This window comes from Bison bison, unplaced genomic scaffold (genome assembly GCF_000754665.1).
Source record: "Bison bison bison isolate TAMUID 2011002044 unplaced genomic scaffold, Bison_UMD1.0 scf7180017860443, whole genome shotgun sequence".
Classification (NCBI taxonomy): Eukaryota; Metazoa; Chordata; class Mammalia; order Artiodactyla; family Bovidae; genus Bison; species Bison bison.
The window spans coordinates 3,158,014-3,174,734 of NW_011491015.1; the positions used below are offsets into that span (position 1 = coordinate 3,158,014).

At 48.2% G+C, this 16,721-nt stretch overlaps 1 protein-coding gene across 14 annotated transcripts in view; it reads left to right on the forward strand.

Moving 5' to 3' along the window:
* AKAP13 (A kinase (PRKA) anchor protein 13) overlaps positions 1 to 16,721 on the forward strand; it is a 322,135-nt gene that overhangs the window by 279,823 nt on the left and 25,591 nt on the right. For 10 of the 14 annotated variants that reach the window (XM_010832167.1, XM_010832169.1, XM_010832166.1 and 7 more), the window contains 8 exons: positions 4,229 to 4,296; positions 6,500 to 6,566; positions 10,499 to 10,634; positions 11,985 to 12,097; positions 12,711 to 12,863; positions 13,450 to 13,700; positions 15,317 to 15,442; positions 15,559 to 15,676. In XM_010832167.1, the coding sequence (XP_010830469.1) occupies positions 4,229 to 4,296; positions 6,500 to 6,566; positions 10,499 to 10,634; positions 11,985 to 12,097; positions 12,711 to 12,863; positions 13,450 to 13,700; positions 15,317 to 15,442; positions 15,559 to 15,676 (1,032 nt within the window). The remainder of the gene's footprint in view (positions 1 to 4,228; positions 4,297 to 6,499; positions 6,567 to 10,498; positions 10,635 to 11,984; positions 12,098 to 12,710; positions 12,864 to 13,449; positions 13,701 to 15,316; positions 15,443 to 15,558; positions 15,677 to 16,721) is intronic. The other 4 variants (XM_010832163.1, XM_010832174.1, XM_010832162.1 and 1 more) reach the window with 3 other exon arrangements.

Genomic DNA, 16,721 nt, shown 5'->3' on the forward strand with positions numbered 1-16,721 from the left:
AGTAGGTACTCGAGTGTGTTAAGCAGACATGCATGCAGACTGTTTATGTCTCAGACTTATGGCCATGTTATAAAGTGTGTTGAAGCTTCAGCTGGGTTGTGGCTTTGGGGACATGTGTCTCAGTTAACTAGAACAGTGGATTGTGTGAAAAGCTGTTTACCAGAAGTACACTTTAAAAATACTACTTCTGCTTTTATGGTACGTCAATTGGAGTTGTCCTTTAAATCTCAAACACTGGTCTGAGAACTTGAATATTCCTAAAATCTATTTAAAAGTAATTGCACCATTCCCGCTATTTAATTCTCTATAGGGTGATGAAACTATGGGTTTTGTGAATTGCCTGTTCATAATCTTTATACCATTTTTCTATTTGGTTCTTTGTCTTACTGTTTTATACATTTAAACATTTAAACATTTTTAAGATAGGGTTGTTAGATGTGGCACTCCATTTTAATTCCATTTCGAAATCTGTGGTTTCTTTGGCTGTGATATGAATTCATTAGTTTTCCTCATATTTTTTCACCCATGTTTCAAAGTATTATTTTGTGTAAGTAAAATGTTATGAAGAAGAGGTTCTCTTTGGACACTTAGGCGAGACTCAGAGAGAGCAAGGAAGAATGGGGTTAAAGACAATGTAGAGAAAGACAAAAAAGCAGGAAGGGGAGCTGAGAAGCCTGTGCACGGGGACGCGTCGGGTCGGCAGGACTGGGCCACGGTCTCAGGCATCTGCGGGGCAAGGAGGGGAGACCATCACGGCACGGTACATGATAGAGGCAGGTGTGGAGTTCCAGAAGCTCAGAGGTCATTGGGGGTCTGCTTCCCTGGGAGAGTCAGAGAAGACTTCAGAGAGCTGAGTCCTGCCAACCCAGTCAGGGAAGGAAGAGTGAGCAAGGGACACAGTTGCAGGAAAGAGTTTGTTCAGAGCTCAGAGGTGTGACAGAACATGGCAAGGAGCTAGAAGTGTACACACACGATGGGCTTAATCAAGCTGAGTAAGGAGTGTGGCTCAGATGGCAAGGTATCTGCCTGCAATGTGGGAGACCCAGGTTTGATCCCTGAGTTGAGATGATCCCTGGAGAAGGGCATGGCCACCCACTCCAATATTCTTACCTGGAGAACTCTGTGGACAGAGGCGCCTGGTGGGCTACAGTGCATGGGGTCGCAAAGAGTTGGACAGGACTGAGCAACTAACACTTTCACTTATCCTAAGGATGATGGGGGACCATTAAAAGAGTCACTTTCTGAGAGTCTCAGAGTCTCACTTTCTGAGAAGTAAGTGGGAAAAAATTTTGAATATAAGTCAATAACGACAAATTTGGTCCAGCTCACTGTTTCCTCTTTGACCCTTTCTGGAAGGCCATTGGCTCATGGGGCTTAAAGCCTTTAATGAAAGTTCACCAGAGTCTAGATCTGGAACGTGAGTTTCATTGCATGATATGTAGAATGGTGTGAAGGCATTGGAGTCTCAGGAGTTATTTGGATTTCTGTTTGCGGTTCTTCTCTTTTCTGGGAGCAGTATGATGATTTCTTAGTCAAAACGTATCCTTATTTCCAAATAGCAGAGAACTTGACAATTTAACAAGGGTCAGTGATTTCCAGTTCTTGAGAAAAGTATCCTCAAAAGATTTCCTTTTCGCTGATTAGAATGAGTCACTCCCCAGGGGGCTCTCTCTGCAAAGGCTTCCTTGTGCCCAGAAAGGGATGTTGCTGAGAAACCCTGGCATTAATATTCAGGGATGTATAACCCTTTCATAACTGCTGACCTCTGGGGCAACTTCATGACTTAACGTGGAAGTGTTCATAATCACAAACAGTAGAAACTGCCAGGAGCACAGCATCTATGCGGCTCCCTTGCAGTGTCATCCTGGAGAAGAAGTGGAAGCAAGAATAGAGTTCTGACTGAGAACCCTCCAGGTTGCTTCCTCTTGTTGATTCCCTGAATAAACCTTTCCCAGGAGAGTCTCTCCTCATGCTGACATTGGGAAATGAACTTGAGTGCCTCTTCTAGTTGAAGAGCATCAGAAAAATGACTGGAGAGTCAATTTCTCATGGGGTGAAGCTAGAAGAGGTTACTCGACTGAAGGCTCGGTAGGCCGGAGAGTGAAAGGCCCAGAATAAAGCTTCACTCCATCCCACTTCCAAACTAGTTCCTGCTCTGGGCCATCCTGTTGACCAAAATAGAGTTGCTCCTGGTGGCCTCTTTCATGGGGGTCGTATCTATCTGCCATGATTCCTCCAGAGTGAACTTGCCCCAACCAGGCCCTAGTGACGATTCAGATGACTAAGAAGTTGAAAAATCTTCTGCAGCATGAGCCTTATAGAACATTTTGAAGTAATTTACTTTGAAAAATCATCTCTTTCAAGAGATGCAACATAAGGAATCTTACAGAAGCTCAGAGAAAGGGAACTGCGGGCAGGGGGCAAATGCAGTCTTTTCACTTTGGAGATCTGAGGAAACTGAGGCCTGTGGGGGAGGAGCTGGCCTGGAGTCACAGTGACTAACTCAGGGAGCCAGGACCTGAAACACACTTAGTGTGACGGCTGTGCCTCTAGAGCTCCTTTTAGTGTTCGAAGTGCGTATTTGACCTACTGGAATCAAGGCTGTGACAGGGCATTTGGCTTTTGTATAAAATAAGCGTAAAGTCTAAAACAGACATTGGAATAGGCAGCATGAGGCAGGCACTGTGCTAGGGAGACTTAATTAAAGTTTCAGCAGTAGATGGAGAGACCCTGCCCTGAAGGAACAGTCAGTGGAGGAGAAAGTGTTAGTCGCTCAGTGGTATCCAACTCTTTGTGACCCCAGGGACTGTAGCCCACCAGGCTCCTCTGTCCGTGGGAGTCTCCAAGCAATAATACTGGAGTGGGTTTCCATTCCCTTCTCTAGGAAAGCTTACTGACCCAGAGATTGAACCTGGGTCTCCTGCATTGCAGGCAGGTTCTTTGCTCAGTGGAGGAGAAAAATCGTAGGATTATCCAATCCTCTGTGACTGGTGGTGTTAGGAAAGAGGCCTATAAACCTAGCAGATGTTGAGGAAGGAATGGAGAAGGCCCTGGGGTCTGGGATTCTGGCCTTTTCCACACTCATATCCTCAGAACCTGGGCATATAAGTCAGGAGAGCATCCTGCCCTTGATTCAAGGGTGACCATTCAAGGACCTGTGGTCCTTCCTAAGTCAGAATGGGAAGCGTTGCCAAAGGGCAGTGTCTGTTGATTTTCTCAGGGAGCCTTGCCCTGGGGAGGCTCTCGCCGTGGGATCCCCACAGACAGATCTCTTACTTGCTTTACTTCCCCTTCAGCCTCCTGGCCCAGCTCAGTTTATGACTTCATGGCGGCAGTACAAGCTGATGCTGGCCCTCTTGAGGCCCTGAGGGCTGGGTTTTTTCTGTCAGCAGCCCTTGTGGGTCTAGGAGTTGAGATGAAAATCATGTACTCAGCAGATCGTGGGCGCTGCTTCATCTTTCAGGAAGTCTCGGCTTCGTCTTTCAGGAAGTCTCCCACTTTCTCTTGAGTCAGGGCTCCTGGAGGTGCTGAGGGGTGATTCTGATGCCCTTTCTCCTGCAGCTCTTGACCCGGGGTGTTGCAAAAAACTCAGGGTGGATAGGAGTCCAAGTCAAAAGGACACAAACAGGTGGGTTTTCAGATTCATACTCCGCCTTTGACGCAGTCGTAAGCCCCTGTGATGGGGGTGCATTTACATATCATCTGTGGGTGTTCTTACATGTTTATGTTAATGTCTGTGTGTGTGCGTGCATGCATGCGTGCTCAGTCGTGACCGACTCTTTGCAATGCCATGGACTAGCCCACCAGGCTCCTCTGTCCATGGGATTTCCCAGGCAAGAATACTGGAGTGGGTTGCCATTTCCTCCTCCAGGAAGGAACTGCATGTACGTATAGTTCCGTATCACTTGTGTGTTATTTGTGACACAGACTCACATGTCGACGGCAGACACTTTCACTTTTAGTCTTGGTAGCCTCTCAGCTTCCTGCCCGAGAAGTGCCAGGTTTCTCATTTTTATTAATCGGAGATCACATCTGCTCTTGTTTCTCCTCCTCCTAATGATGTCACATGCCTGCTTCCTGGAAGAGGCTGCAGTCTGTGATCCTGGGTAGCCACACTCTGATGTGAGCGGCTTCCCCGGCGCCCCATAGGCTGCCGTGGCAGTGAAGATCCGTGTGGCCTCTAGTCTCTGTGTGTTTAATGTCACCTGGCGTTCTGCTCTCTTTTCAGGTTGTGGCGCCTTTGTCCACAAAGGCTGCAGAGAAAGTCTGATCTCCTGTGCAAAGGTCAAGATGAAGGTAAGACATTTCTGCCTGAACCAGTGAAATCCTCAGAGTTGGGAGACTTGGGCTTAGAGTTTCTGTTTGTCTTTTTATCATTCGCTACCTCCTTTGAGACTGCACTAACCCAAAATGTTTCATCTCTTCTTGACACACTCGGGAATTTGTGGCTTTCGGAAGAGGAAATGCTTTCAGAACTTGTCCACGTTAAACACACGTCTCGCTGTGGTTGTAATCTGTGTCACCTGTACAGTGACTTTCTTCTTAACCATGTTGCAGACCTGCTCTGCTCTTCACACTCCTGCCTTCCTCCTTGGGGACCACGAGGGCAGCAGGTGGAAATCAGGGGCTCTGGTGTGCCGACGGCGGGGAGGGCAGGGTTTTGAACCAGCCTGCCCGGCATCCCTTTTCTCCACAGGCTCATGTAGATCACACGACAAGAAGGGAGGGGGATGGTGGTCCAGGCTCTGATATGCACGTCACATAACAACACCCAGTGCTCGTCAGAGGCCCTTGTAGAGCACGAGACTGGGGGCAGATGGGCGTTTAGGTGGCCCGTGTGGTTTTTCAGCGTTTCAGTCACTCATAACTGTCTCTGCTCTTGTCAGAAGAGTGCTCTCCAGCACCATCTACACTCGTGTTGAGCGTGCTGTCTGCTTCCAGTAACCAAACATGTTTATCTAGTGAAGTGGCCTCAGACTTGAGAGTCACCTCGGGGGCTTGTTATAAAACGACACTGGGCCAGTGATCCCCCTCCCAGAATTTCCGACTCTGGGTGGGTGGGGCCAAGGAATTTACCTTTCTAATAACTTCCCAGAAGGTGCTGTTGCTGCTGGTCCGAGGACCGCACTTTGAGAAGCACTAAACTAGTGTAAAGGCGACAAGCTTCTGTGCCCTGGATCTTACTCAGCCCGTGGATGTAAATTATGTCCAAGGGCTGAACTTTTCTTTTTTTCCACAGTATTTATCACCTTCTTGAGGCTTCCCTGGTGGCTCAGACGGTAAAGAATTGGCCTGCAGTGCAGGAGACCTGGGTTCAATCCCTGGGTTGGGAAGATCCCCTGGAGAAGGGACTGGCAACCCATTCCAGTATTCTTGCCTGGAGAACTCCATGGACAGAAGAGCCTGGCAGGCTGTAGTCCATGGGGTCATCAAGAGTCAGACGAAACTGAGTGACTAATGCAAAATATCACCTTCTTAGGGTCTGTGTATTTATTACATTTACTTTCTGTGATCTGTACTTTCCCCCCACTGGAATGTATGTAAGCATCAAACTTGGCAGGCAGTCTGAAGTCAGGAGCGTTTGATCCATTGGCAGCTCTAAGCCTGTAGAACAGAATGTGGGCTGTAGGTCCTTAGATGTTGGAGAGGCGAATGGAGGTGACAGCCCACTGGGCTGAGTGGCTGCCGCCTCCTCCGGGCAAGATGCACAGGCCCATGCTGCTGCCTCCCGCCCCCTCCCGCGTGCCTCTGTCCTTGTCGCCTGACCCCATGGGCCTTTGAATTTGTGACCTCTGGTATGAATGTCATCATTGTGACTGTGCCAGAGAAAGACAGCGATGGGGACATAGCCTACCCTGTGTAAAAGAGTGTCATCGAAGAGGAGGAGTCCCATTCTAAACAGACCCTTTTCCACTAATGATTTGTCTCAGACGAATTGCTTCAACCCGTTTTCTCACATGGTGTCTCTGTTCCATGCCACAAAAAAGTCTTAAAATTAGCACTTTCCCTAAGAATTATTTCACAGCTTATACATAAATGCTGATCACTGGAGAGATGGAAGTGAAAGGGGCACAGATGCTGCTCGAGGGAACCAGCGTTGTGGGGATGATGGACGCACAGACAATGACCATAGATAAGGAAAGAACTGGAGGGGGTTACGCACAGCATTCTGAGGGGTGCCAGTTACTGCCTCACGGGAGGAGAAGACGGAAGCTCATGGTGGCTCTGCCCCTGAGGTCTGACCTTGAAACAGGAGACTGCCTGGCCTGTGAAGGGAGAAGAGCGTTCCAGGCAGAGGAGACGGATCTCTCAGAGTTGCAGGCCGGGCAGGCTCAGGCAACAGCCAGTGCTGAGTGGCTGTGTGAGTAGGACCCTGAGGACCGCTGGCAGGAACAGGAGCAGCTGGCTTTGTGTTCCAGGCCTCTTGAGACTTGACAGAAGATAAGTTGTAAAATTCATCAAAACTTGTGAAATTTATTGACATTTCTTTCTCTTCCAGCAGCCCAAGGGGAACCTGCAGGCACATGACACGTCCTCGCTGCCCACAGTCATCATGAGAAGCAAGTGTGAGTGGTCCTCCTGCCCCTCCTGGCTCCCCTGGGCCTCTCCGGTTCAGGACTTCCACGTGCTTCTGTTGTGTCCCTTTGTTATTCTTAATCACGGTTTGAAGACCTGTTTTGTGGTAACTTAGAGAAGGCTGCAGTTCCGTTGACTGAAAGCTTGGTAGTCTGGCAGTCTACCATCAGACCCTCTGGAAGGTCTTAGAAGTGTGTGTGTGTGTGTGTGTGTGCACGTGTGCGCGCATGCACGCGAGCTTACAAGGCAGCACCTGAGCCTTGTTTACTTAAGCGAGTGACCCCCATGTTTTTTGAAGCTCCTTTTCCATGAGTCAACAGTGAAACTTGCTTTCGGTGTTCTCAACATCAAATGAGACCTTGCTTATTAAACTCCTTGACAGACCGTGAAATTATATAGTTTGGGGGTGTTTTTTCTTTTTTCTCTTTTTTTCAAGGGTTACACAGATTGAGTTCATAACACTTTGTCCCATCAGCCTATCTTCTCCATTCTGGGCAAAGCTCCACTTTGGTTTTGCTGAATGTGTTCCCCTTTTCATCCTCCATTCTCTGTCTGTCTCTCTGCTTTCTCCTCATTAGTACACACTGTGGTCTATTTAATGCAGACCTTTCTAATCTGCCGTATCTTCAGACATATGTGTACCTCTGAAAATATCTCTTATTGTTTTGTGTGTTGAATTTAAATTAGACAGTATGACTTATGCTTTTCCCCTCAATATGGTTTTGAGATCTGCGTGTGATATTATATGAAAGCTATCATCTCAAATTGCTGCGTGGTGTTCTTTCAGAAACATACGCCACATTTTAATTACCAGTTCCCCCAAAGACTTGTCTCCACCCACTGCCATAAATAACGCAGTAATGAATACCACGTTAATTAGCTCACAGAACCCAGTTGAGACTCGCCCCCAGGCTGTGTTTTTCAAGGCCTAGCTCCTGGATCGATTATAAGTGCCAGTTTTGGGCCCTACCCAGAGCTACACCACCAGAGAGTCCAGGGGCGGAGCCTGGTGCTGTTTCAGTAGATGCTCCAGGTGATGGTGATGTCCCCACGTGAGTGTGAGAACCGCTGCCCCAGGCCCGACTGTTCTGAGCGCTTCCAGACGGCTTGGAACGGCCACTCAGGCTGTGCTGCCGGCGAGGGTGTGGAGTCCTGTCAGACAGAAGTCTGGTTATTACCCATCTTTGCATGTAAATTCCTAGACGAAAGTTATGCCAGACTGTCACCCACTTTAACCAGTGATCCAACCCATCCCAACACCTTTTACAAGCCTATTCTTACTAAATTTTTTTTTGGCTCTATGACATTTATCTCTTCCTTCAGAAATCTGCTTTCTTTCAAATCAGATAAAAAAGGTCTTCCCCAAAGCTACCTATAATATTGCCTCCAGCCCCCACCCCCGTGTATTCTTATTCCGCTTTTACCCACCAAGGTAATGTAGCAGTAAGAGTCCAGGTGGCAGACTCAGATTGTATGGGTTTGAGTCCTAGCACCCCACTTAACAAATTACTAACCAGAGACATATTAATACATCTTTCGTTACCTGGACATTATGACTTTATTGGTATCCACCTACCTCACAAATTGCCAGCCACACCCGTTAGTTTCTGCAAAAATCCTCTAGTTAATAATGTGTTAGCAGCTGCTAACCTCAGACAACCTTTATGGCTCCCGCCACCCCCCGTACCTCGTGTTCCTCCTCCGTGGAAGGATGTAGTGGTATCACCAGGTGGTCGTCGGGTTTAAGTGAGGTGACGCCCATGAAGCTCTTGGCGGCGGGCTTCCCTCAGTGGGAACGTTCCCGCTGCCATGGCCTTCGCAGGCGAGGATGCCGGGGCTCAGAGGCAGTGAGCAGCTTCCCTGAGCAGGGAAGGATTGGTTCCCAGCAGCCGCAGAGCGCTCTCTCACCTCCCCCCACACCCATGTCGCCTGAGGTGCACGTTGCTCTTGGCAGTCATGAGGCTCTGTGTGACCTGACTGGGCTCTGCTGCTCCAGCCGCCTCCCCGGTCCGCATGCCCACACCCTGCCTGCCTCCTCTGCTTGTCATCTCCATTTCACGTTAGCGCTGTGCGAGCGTTTCTCCCTTCAGACGACCCTCCTCCTCAGAATGTCCTCTTTTCCCATCCGCCTGTCCACGTCCTCCCTTCAGGGACTTCCCCATTCGAGGACTGATGTTTCTCCCTCCATCTGATGGTTTTTTTACTATTTATTTCTCTTTGGCCATGCTGGGTCTTTGTGGTCGTGTGGGCTTTTCTGTAGTTGCAGGAAGCAGAGGCTGCTCTCTAGTTGCAGTGCACGGGCTTCTCATTGCGGAGGCTTTTCTTGTTGTGGAGCGCGGGCTCTTGAGCACAAGGGCTTAGTAGTTGTAGCGCTCAGGCTTAGCTGTCCTGCAGCACATGGGATCTTCCCGGACCAGGGATCAAACCCCTGGCTCCTGCAGTTGGCAAGCAGATTCTTTACCACTGAGCCCCCAGGGAACTGCTCCTCCATCATATTTTATCTGCTCACCAGCTTCCCTCTGAGACCCTGAGGTACTCCAGTCCCTCACACTAGAGCCTGTTCGCCTCTCTGCCTCTTGCCTTTCTTCCCTGTTGGGCGAGGCCCCCCACCTCCTGGTGTTGTGCATATTTCCTGCAAGAAGGGTCTGGTCATGCAGTCGTGTGGCAGGTTTCTGATGATTACATCACCTTCTTCTGAATAGAATCTGAATGGCTTTATCCATTTTATTAAGTCAAGCACATCCTGTAATACGCTCCTAGGGCTGGACGGATAATGCTGCTCGCGTCTAGGTCAGGAGCTTCATTATCATGGAAAAATCATCTGTTGCCCAGATGTCAGTGTGATTGCCTGACCCGAAATCAGAGCTCCAGTGTCCGCTTTGGGCGTGTGCAATGGCCATGAACTTGGGCAAGCTCCGGGAGATGGTGAGGGACAGGGAGGCCTGGCATGCTGCAGCCCATGGGGTCAGAAAGAGTCGGACATGACTGAGTGACTGATGAACATGAGAAATACTCAGTTATGAGGACAAATTAGCTGGGTGACATCAAACCAGGTTGCATTTTCCTCCTCTGTAAATTAGAGGAATTGGTCAAAATCTGTGTTCTCAGACATTGTACAGAAGAAACTCTTGGGAAGCTGGTAAAAAACATCTTAGACTCCTAGGTCCCACACACACAGGACAGACAGGGCTGGGAATTTGCATAACTAAAAAGCCCCTCACACGAAAAACACTGGCCTAGGTCATCTCTGAGGCTGCTTGTGTCCTTAAGATTCTTTCAATCTCCTTTTCCCTTTGAATTAGTTTAAAGTTTTAAACACATGGTGCTTTCACATGATTCTTTATCCTTATGGCCTCATTTCCATCACACTCCACAGGTAACTCCATTTCTTATGTTTATCTTTTCCAAGTTTCTTAAAATGAAAGCAGTCACCAATTTGGATTAAACATAGAAATGGTCTGTGGTGCACTTTATGCTGCACTTTGATTTTCTCTTCCCCGTTAATACACTATCGTGCAGTTTTGTGTCAGTTCATGCAGGGTGTCCTCGTTTTTATTGTAAAGCTTCATAGTATCCACCAGTAGGATATACCATGATTTATTAACTGACCTTATTTTGGTAACTCATTTTGCTTTTACTGAACTTTGCACTGAATACCTTTGGTCATATGTCATTGCAAGTGTAAACAAGTAAATCTTGTGGCACGAACATGTCCTGAAGGAAACCACTGGATCAATAGGTATAGGCATTTGCAGTTTCAGTAACTCTCACCACATTGACCTCCATAGAGTTTTTGTCTCCAGTTAACACTCCCAGGGTGGCTCTCTTTTAAAGCGGTCAGTTCCTGTTTGATACTTGTCAGGCGGGTCCGTGCTGGAGGGCCTGAGTCACTGACACTTCGGGGGTGTCCTCTCCCGTGCAGCCTCCCAGCCGAAGGAGCGCCCTCGGTCTGCTGTCCTCCTGGCCGATGAAGCCATTGCCGCCCCAGTGTTTGCCAACAGACGGTCCCAGCAGAGCATCGCGCTTTCCAAAAGCGTCTCCATTCAGAACATCGCTGGGTAAGTGGGGGTGTGGAGACAGTACAGTTGACATCAGGCGATGAGAGCATCATAATTTATACCATGTGACAAAAAGATGCTCTTGGGAAAGAACATGTAACCTATCGAGTTGGTGCATAGCTGAGTAATAGAGACAAGCAGGGTGAGGGCTACATTTGATGCAGCCGTTCTGTAACAAGGATCCCCATTGAACACCATCTCAAGTAAGGTTTCATCCATGACCAGTCCTGCCTTTAAAGAACCTGCCTTCTAAGAGGATGATTTTTTAGATCAAAATAAGAAGTGGAAATAGGAAAGAAAAAAAAAGATTTAATGCTGAATGTTGGGCTGCAACCACTTAAATTTTCAGATGTCATACTTTACTATTGGTCAGGTGAACCTGGGAGGAGAGGGTAGTTTTATCTTTTTTTTTTTTATTTCTATTTTCCATCCTTGCGTCTTGCCTCTTCAGTCATGAGTGAGTAATGGGCCGAGGACGGCAGTAGGCTCCCAGCCCCTCCTCTGCCCCGAGCTCCTCTGTGATCCCTGGCTGTGGAGGCCCCGGCTATGTGTGGTTAGTACAGGGCTGATTGTGATGTGGCTGGCTGTTCGGGGTCAGGTGCCTGCCTTCCCATCAACTAAAGAAGTCACCTCAAATGTAGGGCTCAAAGTGTCCCTGGCAGCTCTCCTCACCCACACTGGAGGAAAATTCCCAGCTGAAGGATGCAAATCTCCTTTTGTCTGTGTTTCCTAACCTCTGTGCTGGATAATGGTTCCTCCTCCTCAAGAAGAAAAAAAAAAAAATCCAGGTATTTTTATATCATTCTGTCCCAGTGGTGTGATTATCTTCTTTTCAGAGTTGTTAAGCTCATCTCAATTAGTTTATATTATGACTTTTAAAAGTTGGCCTTTAAATAAAATTTAGTTTTAAGTGACTCTGGTTTATCTCTGTGCCATACCACAAACGTAAACCAGGTGCCTGATGTGCTAGCTGGGATCGAGAAAAGTCCAAAGAATATGGTTTAGCGTTAAGTGCTGGCTCTGTAGGTGTTTAGGGAACACGAGGAAAAGGTGTTGTGGTTAGACACGAGTTTCAAACAGAGAAATTGCATTTATAATGGGTATGCAGTTTGAAAGAAGAGTATTCTTCTTGTTACTTATGGTTTAAAAAATAAAACTGTAAGGTTCAAAAAGTTCATGGCTGCAGTGGTATTTCAAAGCCTCTCTGACCTCCTTCATAGTTCATGTTGCACGTTGCCAGGTACCTGACGTAAGTAATTTGCCTTCGACGTCATTTTGTAGTTTTTCAGAGCTTCGCAACCATGGCTTCTCAGAATACACCCAACAGTATGTGTTTCTTTCTTTCCCTAGAGTTGGCAACGATGAGAACATATCGAACACCTGGAAGTTCCTGTCCCACTCAACAGACTCACTGAATAAAATCAGCAAGGTCAACGAGTCCACAGAGTCCCTTACTGATGAGGGTAAGCGGAGGCCACAGCCTGTGTGGTGGGCGTCTGCAGAGACTGTGCCGTTAGCGGGAACGCAGGCACTCATGGAGTGATGGTGCCTGCTCTCCCGGCTCCTGTGATGCTTCTCTGAACTGCCTGTGCAGCGTCAGATGCTTTATAGCGAGCTGGTGGACCTGCTTATCCAATTGTTGGGTACTCGTCCACTTAAGGACGCCATTGAGTAATGTGGTCAGCCTCTGCCGCAGACACTGCTTCTTCCCCTAGACTTGCGTACATGTTCAGTTCACAATTGTAAACCTTCTCTCTTAAACAAGGAAAGTCACCAGGACCCTTCTAGCTCTTGCTTTACGTAGGAATCATGTCTTAATCACCTTTAATTTAGGTGACTTTTTCACCCTTAACCAAAGTCGAATATAGTGTATGTCACTCTTGAACAGAAAAATGCTCCTTTCTAATAGAATATATATATATATATATATATATACAGTGAATATCACTGTCTTAGTGCAGAGTGCATAATCTCATGAAGTTATCACCCTGAGGAATGTCCAGCAGAGGTTTTTTTAGAGGTCACTGATGCAGGACTCTGACACCGATATTTTTCTTTTTCTTTTTTTTTTTTGAGGAGTAGGTACAGACATGAATGAAGGACAGCTAATGGGAGATTTTGAGACTGAGTCCAAACAGCTGGAAGCAGAGTCTTGGAGTCAGATCGTAGACAGCAAGTTTCTGAAACAGCACAAGAAAGATGTCGTCAAGCGGCAAGAAGTGATTTACGGTGAGACTCCTCATGTGCTCTGCTGAGGTTTATTGCACTATGGCAAGTCAGTTTTCAAGTATGTATTATAGCACTATGGCAAGTCAGTTTTCAAGTATGTATTATAGCCATCTCCAGGATTTTCTTTAAAAGGTTTGAGGTATAGAGACATGATCTTATTTCTGTCCTTCCCTCTCTCTCTAAAATGATCTTCTTGAATTTTATTGAACATTTTATTGAGTATGAGTGCTTATTTATGCAGTATTCTTAGAGATCCCCTGTGACAGCACAGTTTAATTCCTCAGCTGCAGCAGAAACTAGACTAAATACAAGTCCTTTCTGGGAAATGGGAGCACAGTCAGTTATGGAAGGTAACTTTGGAAACCACCATTTGAGAGGGATGGAGTCCAGGATGCCTGTCAGAAAGCAGCGTGAGGTCCCATGAAAAACAGGAACAGTATGAAAACTCTTCAGGGAAAAGGCAGCTCTTGACCCAGCCTTAAAGTTTAAGTTGGGCCGTAAGCAGCCTTTAGATAGGCCCGGGCTCTCGGGAGCAGGGGAATCGGCGAGGGGGCATCCCTGACGGTCCAGCCCTGTCGCCCCCCAGAGCTGATGCAGACGGAGTTCCACCACGTCCGCACCCTCAAGATCATGAGCGACGTCTACAGCCGGGGCATGATGGCCGACCTGCTCTTCGAGCAGCAGATGGTGGAGAAGCTCTTCCCCTGCTTGGACGAGCTCATCAGCATCCACAGCCAGTTCTTCCAGCGGATCCTCGAGCGGAAGAAGGACTCCCTGGTGGATAAAAGTGAGAAGAACTTTCTCATCAAGAGGATCGGGGACGTGCTTGTGCAGCAGGTGAGCAGGAGCAGGGCCCCGGGCGCTTAACACACACACACACAGACACAGCAGGGCCCTGGGTACTTCTCTGTCACACACACACATATACACAGACACACACACATAAAGACACACAGACACATACGCACGCACACCCCCAAACACACATACACACACATGGGGACTGGCAGCCAGGTGTTCTCGTCCCTGAACTGCCTGTGATCTCTGTGAGCTTGGGCGGGTGGTTCCATGTCTCCAGCCCTCAGTTTTCCTTTTTTGAGATTGAGGGCAGTATTCTCTTTTAATGCTATTTTAAAATTTAAAAGCCATGGGTATATAAAGTACCCAGCGTACATGCTAGGTATGCAATAAAAGTCAGGTTTCCTTGCTTTTGGGGGGTGTTTGCTTTGTGATCACTTAAAACGTCTCTGCTTTCAGCTTCTCTGTTGGTCAGGGGGAAAGGAAAGGCTCCCGTGAAGCTTTGGGGTGAGGCTCAGGCCTTGCTGACTGCAGAGGCTTAGTCCAGCAGGAATGGCTGCTAGCGCGTGTTGCAGGGACCACTTACAGAGACTCAGCGGCTGCCCCGCAGTGCGCGTAGCTTCAGATGAGGTAGCACACACGGGAATTAGAGAAGGACCACGCGGAACTATTGGGGCTGCTGGCCCAAGCTAAGTAGGATAAGCAGCCCTAGGTGACTTACCATGGCTGTTTCTGACAGCTTTCTGACTTACCAAGGAGACATCCTTAAGACTGCTTCCTCATGAAAGACTTCTAGTGAGTCCCTTCATTTTATTGCTATTTTTATGACAATTGGGAGTTAGAACATGTTTTGCACAGTACATGGATACTTCTGTGTTTATTTTTTAAATATCCATATCAGCTTTATTGAACTGTAATTCATAAGCTATGTGATCCACCCGTGTAAAGTGTGCTGTTCAGTGGTGTCTAGCTTATCCATGGATTTGAGCAGCCGTCACCAGGGCCAGTCGTAGAACATTTTTATCATCAGCACCCACCCCCACTTCCCCGACTTCCCCTGCCCTAGGCAACCACTGATGTACTTTCTCTCTGGATTTGCCTGTTCTGGACATTGTATATAAATGGAATAAAACAGTATGTTGTTCTTAGTGACTGGACTTTTCATATGTGAGTACCACATTTTATCCGTTTATCCTTTGATGGACACGAGGATTAGTTCCCCTTGGTTGGGGGCTGTTGTGAGCAGCACTACTGTGAACATTCACGTGCGTGTTCTTATATGGACATGTGTTTATGGCCAGGAGTGGAACTGCTGGGTCATATGGTAACTCTGCATTTAACTTCTTGAGGAACTGCCTGTCTTCCAAATCTTCTGCAGCATTTCACTCTTCTGGGGGAAGTTATGAGGAAGATCCCCTGGAGGAGGAAATGGCACCCCACTCCAGTATCCTTGCCTGGAGAATCCCATGGACAGAGGAGCCTGGTGGGCTGCAGTCTGTGGGGTCGCAGAGTCAGACAGGACTGAGCCCCCAAGCCTGAGCACAGTGAGGAAGCCCTCCTGGGTTATGCGAGTTGCGTGGGCCCCGGGCACATGGCGGTAACACGAGTTCAGAGCCCTGAGTGGTGGCGTAACCTCTGCCTGCTCTCCTCTGCAGTTCTCGGGGGAGAATGCCGAACGCTTAAAGACGACGTACGGCAAGTTTTGTGGGCAGCACAACCAGTCCGTGAACTACTTCAAAGACCTCCACACCAAAGACAAGCGCTTTCAGGCCTTCGTGAAGGTAGTGATGTGAAATGTGGAATTCCCCACCGTTGCCCAGAGCCTGGTGTCCCTGTGAGGTTTAGCCCGAGCCTTCCCCTCCGGGTCGTTCCTGACATTCGGTCTCCTCCCTTGCAGAAGAAGATGAGCAGTTCGGTCGTCCGGAGGCTGGGAATCCCCGAGTGCATATTGCTTGTAACCCAGCGGATCACCAAATACCCGGTTTTGTTCCAGAGGATACTGCAGTGTACCAAAGGTGAGTCTCTCTCTTGAATCAGTCTTACTTGCCAGTGGCCTGTTGCCTGTCTGTCCAGCAGAGGCCCTGTAGAAGGACTCTTCCACATCAAGGAGGACTAAAAGAGAAGCCTGTGTTTTCTCTTAAAAATGGTTTTCTTGAGTACAGACATGAAATGTCACATCACCAGACGTAGATTGAATGAGAGCAAGAAGGGAAGGAACTACTAGGTGATCCTAGCCAAGAGTTCAGTGGCCTGCAGAGCTTGTCACTTGTCTCTCTCGGCTGGGAGGGGACACTCCCACCTCACCTGCAAGTGCAGGGATCGCTGCTGTTTCTCAGTTAATCAGTCCCTGCTCGATTTTATCTCTGCTGGCCCTGCTCCGCCACAGCTACATTAAGGATTAGGTAAACAAAGACCTAGATTAAAAAACTGGAGGCTCCTCTCCCTCCCTAAAGATGTTGGATTCCTTCCATTTTAGAAGGTAGCTTGTGGGACTTCCCTGGTGGTCCAGTGGCTAAGACTCCTCCCTCCCAGTGTAGGGGGCCCAAGTTTGATCCCTGGTCAGAGGGCTAGATCCCATATGCATCAACCAAAGGTCCCATGTGCTGCAACTAAGGCCTGCTGCAGCCAGATAAGTACTTATGCATCGATATGTGTATGTATGGGGCTTCCCTGGTGAAGATGGTAAAGAATCCACCTGCAACACAAGAGACCTGGGTTCAATCCCTGGATGAGGAAGATCCCCTGGAGAAGGTCATGGCAACCCACTCCAGTATCCTTGCCTGGAGAATCCCCATGGACAGAGGAGCCTGGTGGGCTACAGTCCATGGGGTCACAAAGAGTCGGACAGGACTGAGCGACTAAGCACAGCACATATGTGTATGTAGAGAGAGAACGTAGCTCGTGAGTGCACATCATCTGTCTCACTGAAACATCTAACCTTATTTAGAGTTAAACTCTGACTGAGCCAGAGGTCAGCACGTGACTGCAGCGTGTCGGCCTCGCCCTGCCCGCAGAGCATGGACAGTGCTGTGGGGCACAGAGGCAGGGCACCCCGCTCCT